The sequence below is a fragment of the Rhea americana genome, unplaced genomic scaffold, assembly GCF_003343005.1.
Source record: "Rhea americana isolate MKP2758 unplaced genomic scaffold, rheAme1 scaffold_215, whole genome shotgun sequence".
Classification (NCBI taxonomy): domain Eukaryota; kingdom Metazoa; phylum Chordata; class Aves; order Rheiformes; family Rheidae; genus Rhea; species Rhea americana.
This window is the reverse complement of record NW_028186305.1, coordinates 535167-552161: the sequence shown is the minus strand read 5'-3', so window position 1 is coordinate 552161 and position 16995 is coordinate 535167. Positions and strand designations below refer to the sequence as shown.

The following is a 16995-nucleotide window of genomic DNA, read 5'->3' as shown; positions in this document are numbered from 1 at the left end:
CTCTTCCAGACAATCCCCATTTGGCAGAACAAACCCCACGGCTCGTCGCGCAGCGTTGTCAGGAGGATCGGGTCAACCCTTCCTCTGAAACCCTGCCCCAGAGCAACCTTTGAGGTAAGCAGACTTGTTAAGGATTCAGCAATTAATTATAGGGAGCTGTGGTTCTTGAGCAGCACTGTCGTGTGCTGCTCTTCAGGAAAATAAATGCACCTGTAAAGTTGTACAGACAAAACTTTCATTCTGCAATATAGTTCTATTTGTTTGTTTTCTGTAAATCCTGTACCTTTAAATGAGCCTTGGTAACTTGAGGTAAACATCTCCTAAAATAGCATCTATGCACAAGGTGAGTGCACTAATAATTAGAGGAGACAGAAACATCATGTTGCTGAACCACAGCTTTGTTGTGGGATTTCCAGCAAGCCTTTCACCGTCTGTGTGGGCTTTTTTCTAAACAGTGGAACAAGGTTTATAGAAACACGTGTGTCACTGAGGTCAAGAACAAAGCCAGGGGCTTGTAATAGGAAAGTGTTGCGTGTGGCCTTGGCATCACATTGAGTTGGATCRCGTATCCTTTTGCAACCTCACTGTTCAGACTTATGAAGCACGCTAGCACGTAATAACGCACCCARGAACAGGCATATAAGTCAATGCACTGAAACACTACTCTTCCAAAAGCCAGATAGTGTTGCTGTCACGTATCTGAGATTGAGCCGCTGACCTGATGCAGAGAAAGCCTCTGGTGGCCAGTGCAGCAGACTTGGTACAGTTTCAGGAAACAGGACCACCGTTTCCCTAATGTCRCTTTTGTTCTAGGTTCTTCCAAACGTATCAGACCTATATTTAAATGATGTCCCTCCGGTGCCCACTTTGGCAGACATTGTGTGGATAGCAGCAGATGATGAAGAAACATATGCCAGAGTCAGGTTTGTTTTCTGTTTATACCTGCTGATCGTTATTTCTGTATACCCGTTTATTTTGTATAGCATAAGCCAGGCATGGATCAAGTGCTCACAAGTACCAGTGTTCTTGTGGTGTGATGTGGTACCTGTTGAAAGAACTTCTTCTCAAGGGATGAGAACAAAATTTGGACAGGAACCCTGGRAGAAATTCCCACAGGAAGAACTAAGAGACTGTCCTACCACCGTTTTCTCATTGAAAGTTTTGTTCAGAGAAACCCATATGATTCTTGGCCTTGGGAAGTTGAAGAGTTGAGCTGTCTTTCTGGGATCAAAATGCTTTGAACTCCTAGGAGTTTATTTGGACTTTTGTAATTATTGTCCTGACCCGCTCAGCAGTCATTTGAACTTTTGTAATTATTGTCCTGAAAGCAGGGCAGTAATGATATGTCTCTTGTGAAAGAGAAAATGGACTTTGAAATGAGTGGCACAAGTTAATGAGGTAAGTGACTCTTCCCCAGGTACGCACAGTGAACGGCCCGGGGGAGAAACATATAACGAGGATAGAAGTGACTCGAAACCATGTGAACATGCCCAAACTTTTGTCCCTGCTTCCCCTCACTATATCTTGTGCTCTTTGACCATGGTTTCTACAACTGACTTTCTGTTCCTTGTAGTGCAGAGAGGTAGCACATAAAGTGGATCAGCACATCCATACAGTGGCACATACAGCGTAGTGGTACGGAGGCTTAATTGTTTCATTGTTTGTAAAGCACTCTGCCCACCCGGGGTGGGAGCAGAGCGTTGTTATCACAGAGGGGTCTGGATCTTGCGAGTGATGAACAGATTTTTTTTTGTCCTGTGCATCTTAGGAGTGACACTCGCCCACTGAAGCACAAGTGGAAGCCGAGTCCCTTCACTGTCATACAGCGAAATGCTTCAGTCCCCAACCTGAGGAAGCAGGAGGAGAAGCTGCTTGCCTTGAAGAAACCTGGTTTACCAGCACTGAGCCGAACCACTGAGCTCCAGGATGAGCTGAGTCACCTTCGGAGTCAGATAGCTAAAATAGTGGCTGCAGAGTCAGGTAGGTCCATAATGACCTCTCTTTTTTTGTTAAATGAGAAGACTTGAATTAGTGAGCAGTGATATTTCTTCTGTACAGAGCCAGATTCGCAGCTTGTTTTCCCAGCAGAGTTGTCAGGATGTTTTTCTTGCTGATGGGATGCTGTCTTTGGTGCCAACTCAGTGCAGTTTCTTTGTCTAGATGTTTGCATTTGTTTAGTTGGAGAARCCCTGCTTGTTTTTAAGAGGTACTAAGTATTGTTTTGTGACTGCATTTGATCTGGAAACTGAGTCTCATCTCAAGTACCTTGTTTCATGAAAACATGTGATATGTTCTTGCCATTCTTGTCCTGAGCAGGTCATGAATTTGAGGACTATGTCTTGGTTTGACTAAGAGTGAGAAGTTGGTGGGCTTATTTTGTGAAAATGACAGTGCTATTTAAGTAGTAGATAAGGTATTTGGTGAAGAGCCTAGTSTGAGTTGATTTCTTTCTTTTACCAAATTTGTGTGCAACTGAAAAGCCTTATGTTAGCCACAAAACTGAACTGTGAGGAAAAACAAAGTTCTTTCGTCACTTTCTTCATGGCTTTTCCTGTATCCTCGAGCCCTGGGAATATGAAGACTTGGTAGGACCCAGAGCCCAGTGGTACTACAAAGCTTGCTGCTACAGTGGTCATTTTAGAGTTGGAGAACTATTAAGATCAGACATAACCAGGTATCTTTACTTATGGAATAGTGAGAGGGCAGAGTTGTTGATCTCACAACTCAAAATCTTGAAAAATGAACAGTTTTGCAAACTAATGGAATTCAGTCCTTTCTGAAGACAGCTTTTCTTTAAAGCTGTGTTTCTTGTATGCAGAATACTTTGGCCAGTAACCAAGATAACAGCTATAATATGGCAGCTTTCCAGGGGAAGAAGATTATTATTTTAAAAAAACAAAACAGGATTGTGCCACGCTTGAAATGATACCCGTTCATTCCCGTTGTTTGTGATGGGTAACAGGGGCTGATGAAATCTTCCTTATCCGACATCTGAAAGCAAATATWTTTTAAATAGCCAAGCTGCTACTTTGCATTATACTGCATTGCATGTATGTGGGACCAAATCTCTCATGATTTGTGAAAGACAGCATGGTTGTCTGACTTCTGTAACCCCAGCTGACTTAGAGCCTTAATGACTGCTTATATTTAGTCCAGTTATCTGTGAGTCATAGAAGCTTTTGAACATGAAACAGACTTGTGTTTGATTTAGTCTGAGTGCTGGTTTCTATGTGAAAAATTGTTTGGGACAGGGTTGTTTGTTTGTTTGTTTCTGTTTGATACTGTTAGTATAGATATACGTGCTACCACCTGAGAAGCGTATATGACAGTTTTAGCCTGGGGAATTCTGCTCAAATGAGATGAGATTAGGTATTTCTTCTACTGACGAACCATCCATTTCCTTCATATAGTTCTGTTGCGATTTAATGCACACAGAGAATATCTGTCTTTCTGTGCTTTTATTTCTTGTCATTTTTGGTCCTGTCAAAATACAGCAGCCATCAGTGATCAGCTGTAAAGAGTGCAGCTGCAGATCCCATATGCCATGTACTTCGACTTTTACAACACCGTGGTAAAATGAAGCCACTTTGAGGGTCAAGGAACCACATTACCCTCAGTTCTGCAGTGAATAAGTATAAAACAAGACATCACAGATGTCCCCTTCAGACAGACTGTGTTTGTCCTCTTCCTTCTTCATGCAAGATCAGAGGAACAACTGAATTGGAATAAAAAACAGGCAAATTCTGTGCATTTTGGCTTCTAACTTCTATCTCAGCTCTACAGGTGTCCAAGCCATGTGCTAGAAAAGCCCATTTAATTCAAAAAAGTAGTAACTTGGAAAGTTAGAGACCTGGATGGGAGAAAAATGCATTAATCATTTAATTCCCTTTTCTCTTCTTCTCTACTTAGCAATGTTCCTAGTCTTTATCAKCTAGCATTTGAGAACAGTTCTTATTGACTTAGCATTTTCTAAGTCAATAATTGGGAACTATGATTTAGGACCTAGCTGTAGCTCTGTAATCTGTTACAGGAGATGACTAGTTAGCAGGCTTTTTGGGGAAAGATTGATGGCAAAAAAAAGAAATACTATGCAGTCTGCTTTATAATATACTGTTACAGAAAGCCCTTAATTGGAAATTGATAACRATCTACAGCTTTTCTCTGGAGGCTAAGGGCATTAGTGCTTTAAGGTACCATTTGTTCTCAATGCAGGAAAGTTCTTTCAAGGAGATGTGCATTTAGCGTATTTCATTTTTTTCCTTAATGTTTTAAATTGGAAATATCTAACTCATTTTCACTTAATAACACTTGGAATTTATGTAGCTGTTCTTATAATCGTGGTGCTTTAAAACTTGAGCAAATAAATCCCATTTTCTTTGCGAAATGAGTGGATGCTGTTCTCATTTTATAAATGGTAGTGGAAAGCAAGACAAGTCAAAACGCCTGCATTCACACCATCTGTAATGGTTTGAGGGGGAAGAAACTGAAAGAAAAAGAAGGGAAAGCAGTATACACTGTGGTGAAGGGCAAGGGAAGAACAGTTAAGACAATTAAGACCTGTAATGCAATACAGGCTTCCTCTGTGACCTTGAGCAGCAGCTAAATCTCTGTTTCTCCGTTTCTTATCTGTAAAATGGAAAAAGCAAACCTGGCTTATGCAGGTAYTGGGTGCAGTGTTTGAACTGCGGGGATGTTATGGCAATGGGCATGATAGGAACAGAGATAGAAGTATGGTGGGCTGGAGGGATGAAAGATCCTGGAGAAGGTCCTGTATTGCCACATGGTATTCTAGGAAGTGCGCTAGCCAAGGAGGGTAAGACAGATTAGATTAATGTGTTTTCTACTGATGTGGAGGGGGTTGGCTGATGACGCCTTTTGATTCGTATTCTGTTGTTTAGGGGGAAAAAGAAATGTGTTTGTCATTAGTTTATTTATCCATCTATCTATATTGTTTTCTTTTTCAGCTTCTGCTTCATTAACACCAGATTTACTGTCTCCAGGAAGTTCAAATGCATCTTCTCCTTTACCTTGTTTTGGACCCTCTTTCCACTCTACAACTTCCTTTGTCATTAGCGATATCACAGAGGAGGAGGCAGATTTAGAAAGCCCAGAGCTCCCATCAGTTTCCATGCTTTGTTCTGCAACCTCTGAATGTTGTAAACCAGAACCAAAGGATCCTGACGAGGAAGATTCTGTGTCTCTTTCGAAGGCCAGCAGTTTTGCGGACATGATGGGCATTCTTAAAGACATTCATAGGATGAAGCAGAACAAAGACTTGTAAGTCTTTCCTGAACTCTCTTGATTTTTTTCTCTTTGAAAGTTTTGTTTTGTTTTGTTTGTCTATCAGATCACTGTAGACACTGGACATTTCATTCATCTGCTTGTTGGTGGTGCTTTATGTTCATGGTTCATAGAGGCAAAATAATAATTTTATGCTATAACTTACTGACACTTGTGTTTCTGTATTGTTTTAATTAAGTCCAGGGTGATAGATTTTGGACCAGACCTGCATTACTGAACTATCTGGATAGAAAGCAGTAGAGAAGGAACTTAAACAGATGAGCATAGTGTTTGGCTGTTTCAATCTATTCATCTCAAAAAGAGTTTGTGCTTTGCCCAGATTAAAACCAGAACAGCATTCAAAGTGAGGTCCACATTGTAGTTCTCTACTTGAAGTTGTTCAAGACCCAAGCTCTATCCAGCTGGGACGCTGAACAGCCGTTTCAGCATGGCACATACGGGAGTGAACACAAGGAGCTTTTCAGCTTCCAGACTGAATCTGATTCACATCTGGTCGAGCTTTGAACGTGGGCAGAGTGAACTTGCACTTGCCTCATGATAAGTTTATGCGTTTATCATGAGAATTCCCCAAGCTGCTGACGTGTTGGCTTYTGCATGGTTGCAACAGGATTCTGCCCATCTTATAGAGTAGCTTCTTGAACATGTTAGCTCTACCCTCTCTTTTAYGTGTGAAATCAGTGATAAAGTTCAATTTCCAAATTTCAGCCTAATGAGACCTCCAGCCACTATTGTGTGAATAACATTCCTGACCAAAAATAGCATGCAGAGTTCACAATATTTATGCCTGATTCAGTTGAAAAGAAACATGGTTATCAGTGCTGCAAAAATTACATGGTCAAATGAGAGAAGTGTGTTCAGCTTGTATCCAGAAYACCTGTATCAAGACAGTGACTGGGGAGGGAGGCTGTTTGTAAAGTCTCTGAGGCAGTTTGAAGCAAATCCATGAAAATAACAGAAACAAAAGTATGACTTCTAAACTTAGAGTTGGTTTATTTTAGCCACAGCTAGGTTAGCATGTTATGCAGTTAGCAGTAGTTATTCCGAAGCTGAAATAATCAGCTGTCCGTATTACCTTTCTGCATGTGGCAGTTACAGAACACAAGTGTTTCAGTGTCTTCAGCAGCCGTAGTTGATCCTTTATGAAAAGCAGCTTGTACGTAACAGGAAAAGCTGCAGTAAGGTCAAAATTTTACTCAGATTTCCTAGCCTGAATGTATGAGAATAACTAGCAATGGATGGAAGTGTTTAATCGTGCCATTACCATAGAAAGGAATCTATGTGAAAGAATAGGAGCAAGAGTGGCCTGCGCACAAAGAAAGGATTTATAAATGGCATTGATTCTTTATAAAATTACAGAAGATGGGGGAGAGGAAGGTTTTCATGCTGTGGAATACTTCTTGGAGATTGGGGATATCTACCAAATTCTTCCTTGTTGGGTACAGAGTTGGGCGAAGGACCTGAATCACGAAGACTCCTTTTCCTCTTGGTGACTACTTGACTGATTAGGAGAGAGTTGGGTCACAGATGGGTCTCTTTGCTCTTTTCTGATGGAGCTCAAAGAATATTTCCATGTATTGATCAAATATGTTGGCTGTAATAACATGAATTTTCAGGCTTCCAATGGAGTTAACTGCATTAATACGTGGAATTACTTCATTTTTACATGCTTCCATAGCACTGCTGCTTACATCAAAACCAGAAACATTTTAATACAAAAGCTTGAGACCATCTCTTGCTTGACCTTAACTTTTTGTCTTACCTGTTTGTCTGTCTTAGCCTCTAACCTGCCTCTTAAATGTAAGTGGCATATTTTAGTGTGTGGTTATTGTATCTTAATTAGAGCTGTTTGAACAATCACAGATAGCTGAAATATTACACTGAATAATAATTACAGTCCAGTGTTCAACTAGCTTAAATCATCGATGCTTGATCCCCCTCCTGCCTGGTGGCATGGCGACCTGCTAACTGAAGATGGCTGACTGGAACGCCAGCCCCGGTCTAGCACAGGGAATGCTTCACGTTTTGGGTTGCAAACAGGTCTTGTTCAGCACTGGACTGGAGAGTAACATCACTCATACAGCTTTTGTATGTAGCATTTCCTTTTATTTCATTTTTCACACTTAGTCATGAAATGCCTCTTTCCCGCAACTGCGGACAGTGAACTACCTTTCTCAGTTTAGGAGCAGTCGCACGCAGACCCTGTTCTTGCACAAATGGGTTGTAAGGACAAGTATGTTTAGAAGCAATGGCGATATGAACAAGTGTTTTATATCAGAGCAGTTTCATACAGGTGGCCTCCACAGAGGCATCTGCATTTTATTTCTCTGGTTTTCTCAACTTTGTATATGGACAAACGGATGAAAGGAATTGTTTCTGCAGTTTAATAAAGTGATCTTTGACAGCTGAGTAATTGACAGTATGTCTGCTTTTACCCTGCAGCAAAGACAAGTGCCTGACATAAGCCACTGTTACGTTTCCACACTGCACTTGTTTGTCTCTGATGTGGGAAGATGATTCCCAGACACAATCCTCTAGTGTCAGTGTGGCTGTACTAGCAGAATTGTGCTTTTACCGCTGCACTCGCTTTGCTTAGGTGCTGTTAGTTAAGTGCAGAGCAGTTTTGCCGGTGTAGGTATGTAACACCAGTAAAACTTAAAGGATCACATACTCTTTTTTTTAAGTTTTGTAGCTGAAAATGCCAAATGATGCTTAACAAGATAATTACATAGATGCTTCTCTGATGCTCCTATTTAGGACTTGGTGCTTAATCACAACCTTGGAGGCTTCATGAATGAGTATGAAAAACACTTGCAGAAGTGTGTGTGTTTCAACAAATGTCAAATAGAGCCCTTTAAAATGTCTGTGATGCCCTCAGGAAGGGGAGTGTCTGAGTAGTGTGCCTGCTGAGCCRTGCATTCAGTGTGTGGTTAAAAACAGGTAGCATGAGGAGCTGCTTGGAATGTGAGTACACTTTTATTTTTAAGTACTACTTCTTCTATGGGACTGAACAAATTTAAATCTGCCCGTGATTATTTTTCTGGCCCTTGGAGAGGCTATAAGGGATGAGATGCTGAAGTTTAATTCTGGTGCTTCTTGGTGTTGAAGTGCTGCCTCTGCTGCTAGTTTCTTGCAGCTGTTGCTGGTTGTGTCTTGCTGCAGGAAGTTTGTACTCTTTAGTAGGACAGACTACAATTCTCACCCTTGGTCCAGATTATCTCTGTACTCATCTTGTGATAGCGTTTTCCTTGTGATCAGCACAACTTTAGGCTTCGTCACGGCTGCCTTTTTGCTGCTGTTAGTTTAGCCTCTTCTTCTGGCTGCTTGGGTTTCTCGCTGTGCATCTTCTGAGGCAGATGATTGATGCTTCGGGTAACTTTGAATTCTCAGGTTTGCTTGCGTGGAGGGAATGGTTTGGGGGGGAGGTGCTCCTGATCTTTGTCTCTGCACCCTTGTCAGAAGGAACAGTTCAATCCGAGTGGAATCAGTGGCATGTTTCTAGCTCTAAAATCAGCTTTTAAATTGTGATGCACTTAGCAACTGTGAATTAAGAGCTTGCCTTGGAGAGCAGCCTGGCCTAAAGCGAGGGGTCACCTGTGAGCCTCGGTGACATCTTACACTGCTTGCTGAAGCCTGCGTTGTTAATCTGAGAGCAAGCGCCTCCCAAACACATACGGAAACGTGTTGGGGGATGTTTTTTAAGGAATATTTAAAACCCACATTGGTTTCTGACCAAGAGATTTTAACTGTAAAAAAGTTAAGCGCTGGAATTTTATTAATACAGGTTCCAAACAAAGCCTTATTGAGTAATTCATGATAACTTGAGTGGAAGAAAACCTAGGTTTTGGCTTCCTGTGAAATCAGCTTACTGGCACTTCTGAAGTAAACTCCTTGCCCAGACTTGTCACAAAAGGCAAAATGCTTTGATGATAGAATGGTATTAAAAAAAAAGAACAAGGAAAAAAAAAGAAAAACCTCTGTGCAGTCATGTAAGAAAAAGGAAATGCATAACAACTCTCTTTAAAATATTTTTAAAGATGAAAGCATATATCTATTGTATAGTGAAATTAATGAGGAATTAGATCAATGATTTTAATTCAAACCATTTTTTTAGATTTTTATTCAGGAGACATAGCCTGTGAATAACTTAAAATGCTTTCTTAACTGTTACTAACAGTTCAATAAAAATGATAAATAAAAAGCTCTGCTGTGATTTTCAGTGATGCAACTGTATCCACAGCATGAGCTGCACGTTTCCTACACCAAACGTGAAAGATCTGAATTTTAAGCTTCCTTTTGTTTTGTATTATTGTACTTGCACCTTCCTCCTCCGCTTGCAACAAAAGTTGATGATCAAGATTGCAGGAAAACACTTAAGAAATGTATTTAAGTTTAAAATCTAACTAGAATTGTAAGCCATTGACTTCGGTGTATTAATATACTGTTTCGCATCTTCCATGTAGAAACCGAACTTCAATGAAGGAGGATGATCCTGCTATACTTATAGCAGAAGTTTTGAGAAGAAAATTTGCCCTAAAGGATGAAGATCTAACCATGAAAGAGAAGTGATGTTACTGTCATCATTAAACTCTGTAAGCAAGTGTTATGCTCCCAAAATTTTCTCTACAGTAGCTGCCTTCCTAAGGATTGAACTTTTTTGCCTCTTTTATTAATTAGAAATTGTTTATGCACTGGACACTTATTTAGGAAGGACCCTATGGATTTGAAGTGTTTTCAATGTATTGTAATATTTAAGAAAAAAGCTTTTTAAGAAGATGGAAATTCTTTTCCACCTGTATTTAGGTCTCGATTTTTGGTAAGGATCTTTTAAAGAATGCAATGAGTGCTGCTGGATGAAATTCTTTCTACCTACAGTTTTCCTTAGGTTCACATTAAGCATTCAAGTTAACTTAAAACTGTCTTGTTGCAATATAACTTGTTACCCATTACAGTATAAATGGATGTCAAACATCCAGTTCTTCCTCTGTTGTGAGTCTGGTACAGAGCTACTGAGAATAAACTATTTCATGCTTCCAGGTCTTTAGTGTTTAGGAAGTTGTTGAATCAAGGAGGTAAAATGTTTCTTCCCAATAACCTTGTCTMAGCTGATGATTAAATGAAATGGAAGTAAATGATCAAACCGTTCAGCCATGCCTAATGGGTGCTGGCTGGATTTAATATGCCCTTGCTGTTTTTTAACTCACAAATTGTCCTTATACTTGCATGACAGAATAGCCTTAATTTCTTGCCCGTAATTTCATGTTTCATTAGTAGTCCTTGTATTCAGATGAAATGTATTTTTACTTAGTATTCCAAAAGGTCTATATATTGAACCACCAATGCTAAGAGCTGAGCACCATGAGAATTGTCAAGCAAAGGGAGGAGGGCAGTTGGCRTTGTTTATAGCTACAGTTCTCACTAATTGAAGATGTTTCTTTCAGCTATGCTCACTCTCTGCAGTGTTCCTCACGGCTGTATTTGAAGTAYGATTTTTTTTCCTTTATATAAAATTGAGCCTTAATAAGACAGTAGTTGTCCTTAATATTATTAATGTGTTTATGTCCACAACATGCCAGAAATATTGCCTTATATGGTGGGGTGGGGGGCTGCTACAGATGAAGTGTTATAGTGCTGCTGTGATTTCTTAATCTGAATTAATAAATGCAGATGCTAAGGCTTTCTTAATTCACCAGTCCCTCAGGGCTTGAGAAGTTAAATGATCCCCACCTTAAAAGTGAGAGAAGAGGCTTCCAGAGGGTGATCTGGCCACACAGTAAGCTGAGACTAGAAAGARCATTTAAGACTTAATCCATTTTATATATGGTTGATACAGATGCAGTCCCAAGAACAGCTCTTTCCCTCTCAGATACATGTCCTAAGCCCCTGGAATACCAGCTCATTCATTCTGTCACAGTAAGTCCCTTCTATATAAAGAGGTGGTRGAAATATATCTCCCTGTGGAGAAGATGGAATTAAACCCAAGATTCCCTGTTTCTGGGAATGCATTCCCCATGCAGGCTGGATATAAGACAAAGCAGCAGAGCAACTAACTTCCGGACTGTGACATAGCTTTAATTTGATCTGTTGTACTGAAATTCTGGCCCCATGGGAAAGTAAAACCGTAATTGACAATATTTACAGAGTTAAAGCAGTGGCTGAGAAAAACTCAACATAAAAAAAAAAGGTATAAAAAACAATCAGGCAGTTCTTCTAACAAAGAAGGTTGGTGTTCTGGACTGTGATCGCGGTCACAGATGCTGGCGTGTTGTTTCTCTGCATGTGACCCCCCGGGGTTTTTGAGCAGCTGGTCTCTGTGCTTCAAAGCAGATAAAATCTAAAGCACGCCCATCCAAAATCCTGTGTATCTAAAAGCAGGAGATTATGCTGTACAAGAAGCATACAGAAATTATCCGCTGCTGTTACTGAAGTGTGGCAGCTGCCCTTTGCAGTTAAACTAATACTTAACATAGTTCCCTCTCCTACAGAGGAGGCTCAGTGCTTTACCTTTCCACCTAACCAGRGCTGTAATGGTACCGTCCATTACAGCTGAGTAGAACATGAGAGGACTTGCTGGCACACCCCAGGTGTATCTCATCCTATGAAAGAGTTACACAGGCATCTAATGTTAGGATTAAAGTTCACACTTACCCAGAATAGATGCACTGTTAGAATTCAACCCCTTATCAGTTTTCATTGCTTTAAACCTTTAGTAAGCTTGGCAGTGGGAGTTAAGTGCTTTCATTACACCTTTGCTAGCTGCAGATGAGCCTTTAACAGTTACAGAAGCACAAGCTGAAAAGCCTAAAACCTGTTACTTCTTCCCCACACCAGCTGTCACTTACAGACAATGGCACAACAGCAGTTAGGAGGTAAGCAGAATTCTGTGACTGGTAGTTGAACCTAATCTTTCTTAGAGGCAGCTAATGTCTTAAGTAGACTGTATGGTTCCTGAGCTGATCCTAGAAAAGCTTTTAATTTGGGCTTCTAGGAGACTAAGAGATATGGAAGTGTCATCAGGAAGTTCTTTTAGGCTGACTTTGGGGTTAGGTTTAGCTCAGTTGGTTATAGCRTGGTGCTAATAATGCCAAGGTCATGGGTTTGATCCCCATAGGGGCAACTTGTTTGGGGTTGGACTAGATGATCTCCAGAGGTTCCTTCCAACCTTACCAAGTCTACGATTCTATGACCAGCAAGAGGTTATGTAAACACTAGTAGAAGTGCTAAAGCCAAGGCCTTAGCCACAYAGGACATTATAATGATTTGGTTGTTTCAAGCATGATTAACATGCTTCTTTAAAAATTAATTTTATTAGAGACTAAAGAGATTCTGCCTGTTGCATGGGTCTACTACATCTACTGTCTAGACCATGTGTTCAATCAATGGTTATACTTTCCTGTTCCAGACTCCTTTCTTAAAGATGATGCTTTCTTAGGCTTCAGAAGTATTCATACAGGCTGCCCGTTAATGGTCACTAGTCAGTGTCTAATAACTCTATTTCCTTCTGAATCCTGTGTGAATAGTAAATCATAGCATGTATCTAACTGATGCTCCCCTAGTTTGCTTATGTTCCTATTTGTAGTGACCCTGGAACAATCCTTGTACGGAGAGTTAGTCAGCCTACTGCTAGTGCTGTTTTTGTCCTTTAGAGGAGATCTCATTTTCTGGCAGTAGTGAGAAATTACTCTGTTCCCCTCTGAATCCTGGGTAAACAATTGCTTCAAAGGACTGCTCAATCTGTTCTTACTGTCCCATTCTTCCTTAGCTGAACSACCATCAGCATTTTGGCTGCTCTCTCTCAAAGGTTGTGCTTTAGCTATTCTTTTCGGAGATGAATAAAAGCCAGCAGCCCCAATATTATCTGTCTTTATAGCAGGATTTATATTCTCAGGCTCAGAGAATTCAGTTAAAGAATTATTGCTACTAGACGGTTGGTGTGGTTTCTTACTCCGGTTTGTACCACAGATTGGTTGGAAACCAGGTCCATCCTTCTCCTCCTCTGGATCCAGCTGGTCATCTTCCTTGTCCATTGAGGGGCCTGCTGTCTTTCTTGAAGTTATGCCGTTTGCAGAGGTTGTTTCTCCAGCAAATAACTCAGCTGCTTTTCTGTGAGCTAGGATCCGTTTGCCTTCTGAATCCTGAATAAAGTCTAAGAAGAAATCCTCTTTCCCCCCACAGGAGGCCTCGCTCTTTCGGTGAGACTCTGCTTCTAGCAAAGAGTCTGGCAAAAGAGTCTGTAAGACTACTGCTTTTTGTACAAGATGCTGGGGTATCTGTACCTTCTTATCTTCAGCTCTGAAGGGGTGTTTCTGGGCTTCCTCCATCTGCAGAAACATCAACATCTTCACAGGGGAGGCAGCCAAAGGAATACCTTTTTCTCTAGGTTCTTTATTTAGGATAAGTGGAGATAACCTGGAGTTTTCTTTGTCTTTTTCATCTGAAAACAAAGTGGAATTGGATAACACACTTTCTCAGGGCTCTTCCCTACCTGAGGCTACTGCTATGAAGTGCTCCTTTATGCTTGATTTAACAACAGTTCCACCACTCCTTCAAATAATGAAACACAGACTGCTCTATACAACATTAATATTGCCACCACCTCATAATAATCAGTATTTCTGTGGAACTGAGACCAGCTGGCTTAAGAACAGCTGCTTTAGGTTAAAATGCATCAGCAACCTTCAGCACAGAAACACAGTTATTAACCTGAGACAGCTACAGCCTAGTTAGTAACATTTGATAAATTGATGGAGTACAAGTGAAGTTTTAGCARGTTTTTTTTCTGATACCAGTTAACTACTAACCACAGTGTTTTAAAGGTCCTTGAGAGCAGGTTATTTCTGAGTGTGTGTAAATGCTAACAAAGTTGTTGCAAAGAAAACCTAGTGAAAATTCTACAGCTTGCCTCCACCTCCAGTTGAAAGAATCAAGTGACACTTTTGAAACTATTTAAAATGGAATCTAGCATAGTTTCTCAGTATCTCAGGATATACTATTTGTGTAAGATAAATACAAGAATTGTTACAGCTTCTTAAATTTTGTGGTAGATCTCTATTGAACAATAGCAGCAGTCAGTGAATCCAAATACATACAATGAATAAATAAATAAATCAGATGCATCAAATGAAAATAAGTATGTAAATAAATAAAAAGATATRATGAATTCAAAAGGCATAGGAACGACAAATCCAAAGCAAAAACTGTCAATGGTCCTACACAATGCACAAAGAAAGAATTCTGTCAAATGGCTGTTCAGTGGTTTACAGAAACAAGCATGCAAAAATTCCTGCTGGGTTCAGCTCCTCTCAAATACTCTCCTGATTTCTTTAAGCTTGACTCTTCTTTGAATGGTTTGCTCTGTTCCTCTGACTCATCTCAGATTCCAGCTCTTGAAAAAGCAGCCTACTTCACTGGTCRAAACAAGATGATTACTAAACTAGACAATTTATGTAGTGCTTCCTCTGATCTGCTTATTACCAAAAACGTTGATGAACTAGCTGTTGTTATACAGCTCTGAAGTACCACCTCTCTTCTTTTAGTAAGGAAGGCATTAGCCTGTATCCTACCTTGCTGATTTCTGCATCTGTTTCACTGCTGTATTTGTTAATTTAAGAACAAGACAGATCCCAGTTTCTTGTATTCTCGATCACAAAAGCAGTCTCAAAAGCGCAGACTTTCTCAGGTGGCTTAATTGCCTTAAATATTTTCATGTGATCTGCTCTTGCCTTTATTGATCCACTTACTTAGGATTTAACACTGCATTCCTTCAAAAAAGGCTTTGTCCAGCTATTCACAGAAGGCTTTCCTTGAAAGACTCCCACTGATTCCTCTTACAGCTGGATTGTTTGAACTCAGCAACACTCATTTTCACTTGCAGCTATAATGTTCTTCCAAGAGCAKATAACAAACAGTCTAGGACTGGTATTGTTTATAACAAATCTACCATGCAGCTCCCTAGAAGCTCCCCCTTCTCCAGTCATGGACAGCTGCCCACATAATACTGAATGACTTGGTGTGTCTGCCCAGACAGCACCTTTCCCAAGCGGAAGTGGCATTCCTGCTTTGATTGTCCTTTAAATGTTACACCATTAGGCAAGCCAAAACTTGAAATTCTACCTGAAAACTCAAGAACACACTACAGCTGGAGCATGAAACTACAGAAATTCTTAAATTCTTGATTGGGGCTTATACCTTCTAGGCTTCAAAATACTGATATTGCAGTATTACATAAGATTTCACAGTGAGAACAGATGAATTCAGTTTAAGGGCTAAAAACTGTTAAGGTGTGTCCATAGCACAAACACACTCCTGCCCTAGTCAATTTGTTTTCAGAATGTTACAGTCAACAGGGGACATTTCCCAAAGTATCTTACTCTGTAAGCCCTTGTGTGTCACGTTCCTGCACCACTAAGAGTTTTCCCGCTTGGGCTGCTTTATGTGGCTGCTTAGGTTGAGTCGGGTGCCTGGCCTTCCTTGCATTTCACTGAAAATGCCAGTTTTGTAGAGAACAGAACCTGGTGTGTTATTTAAACAGTTCAGATTGCTCTTGAAGGAAGACTAGCTGTAACTACTCACTGTTGCTCACACTTACTTCAGTATAATGCTGCAAAAACACTGCTTTTACATTAACCCTCRCAGTATGTTCCTTTCCAGCAGTTCAAACCTTTAACCTTTACCCTTCTCACAAGGAAACACACTTTCTACTTAGTAAAACTGCCTACAAATAAAGATAGATTATCTATTATGGTCTGAAACTACTTCCATACATGGGCATAAGCCAGTTCACATTACCTATCTGCGTACTGAAGAAGGAGGAGATGGTGGTTTGCTTGGTACGTGATGGAGCTGCTCTTGTCTGTGTGAAAGACACTGAGGTGTACCCATCACAGTTCCCTTCCAGAAGTCGATGAGGTACTTTTGGCTTGGCTAGGAAAGACTAAAAAAAGGAAAAAAAAACAAATGGAAAATGGCCACATGCTGGTAATAACAAACCAACCCTTCTTCCASTGTCATGGCATAGTTCCCACTTCCTTGATAATTGGTTCAACTTTTCCTATCCAAGTGTCCTACACAGCCCAAACYTCATTAACCACATACCATTGCTCTCACACATCTTTAAATACTTCTATGGTGCATCCATCTTGCAGCCTTGTTCTGCCAACCTCGGGTAATTTGCAATGTTATCATATCTTGTCCCACTATCAGTCTGTTATAAACTTAAAGGACTCTGCACTGCTTTAGACAAGCACAGCCCAGGTTGGTAAAGACCTGCACGTGACTGCAGCAGACACCCCAAAGAGCACAGCCCCGTGCAAACTGCGCTGGGCCCTTACCTGCACTTTGCGCTGCTTTAGCTTCGCCGTGTCCAGCCAGACATCGCATGCCTCAACCTGCGGGGCAGCGCTGCCTCTGCGCTTGCGTTTCATGGYTGACCCTCCAAAGCAGACGCTCCCTGCGTTTTCTGGTCTTCAAAAGGGCAAATTTGGGTAAGCTGCTTCCGCAGGCCCTTGGGAAGGCCAGGAACGCCCCCTTCCACCCCCCACCCCCAGCAGCGCCAAGGAGGCTGAACCAACCCTGGGTGTGTTGGGGGTGGGGAGGGGAGGGAATGGCCGTTACCTCGTTAACTCCCGCCCTAGTCCCTTTCCCGCGGCTCCCGGCGCGGCGGCTGCAGAGGACCCCCCCCCCGTGCCTCCCCCACGG

At 41.0% G+C, this 16995-nt stretch overlaps 2 protein-coding genes across 3 annotated transcripts in view; one reads left to right on the top strand and one right to left on the bottom strand.

Moving 5' to 3' along the window:
• Nucleotides 1–10824, top strand: MTFR1L (mitochondrial fission regulator 1 like; the record flags this gene model as incomplete). Its single annotated transcript, XM_085305136.1, has 5 exons — nt 1–114; nt 814–923; nt 1769–1980; nt 4965–5277; nt 9762–10824. Coding segments are annotated over 5 exons (855 nt in total), but the record flags the coding sequence as incomplete, so codon positions are not given.
• Nucleotides 10825–11349: 525 nt separating this feature from the next.
• The window catches only part of AUNIP (aurora kinase A and ninein interacting protein), a 6676-nt gene continuing 1030 nt past the window's right edge, over nt 11350–16995 (bottom strand). Inside the window, exons 2-4 of one of the 2 annotated variants that reach the window (XM_085305002.1) lie at nt 16629–16756; nt 16087–16231; nt 11350–13732 (exon numbers count right to left, since the gene is read on the bottom strand). In XM_085305002.1, the coding sequence (XP_085161128.1) occupies nt 12774–13732; nt 16087–16231; nt 16629–16721 (1197 nt within the window). In that variant the 5' untranslated portion in view covers nt 16722–16756 and the 3' untranslated portion in view covers nt 11350–12773. Of the gene's footprint in view, nt 13733–16086; nt 16232–16628; nt 16833–16995 lie in introns of those variants that run through there. The other variant, XM_085305001.1, reaches the window with a different exon arrangement.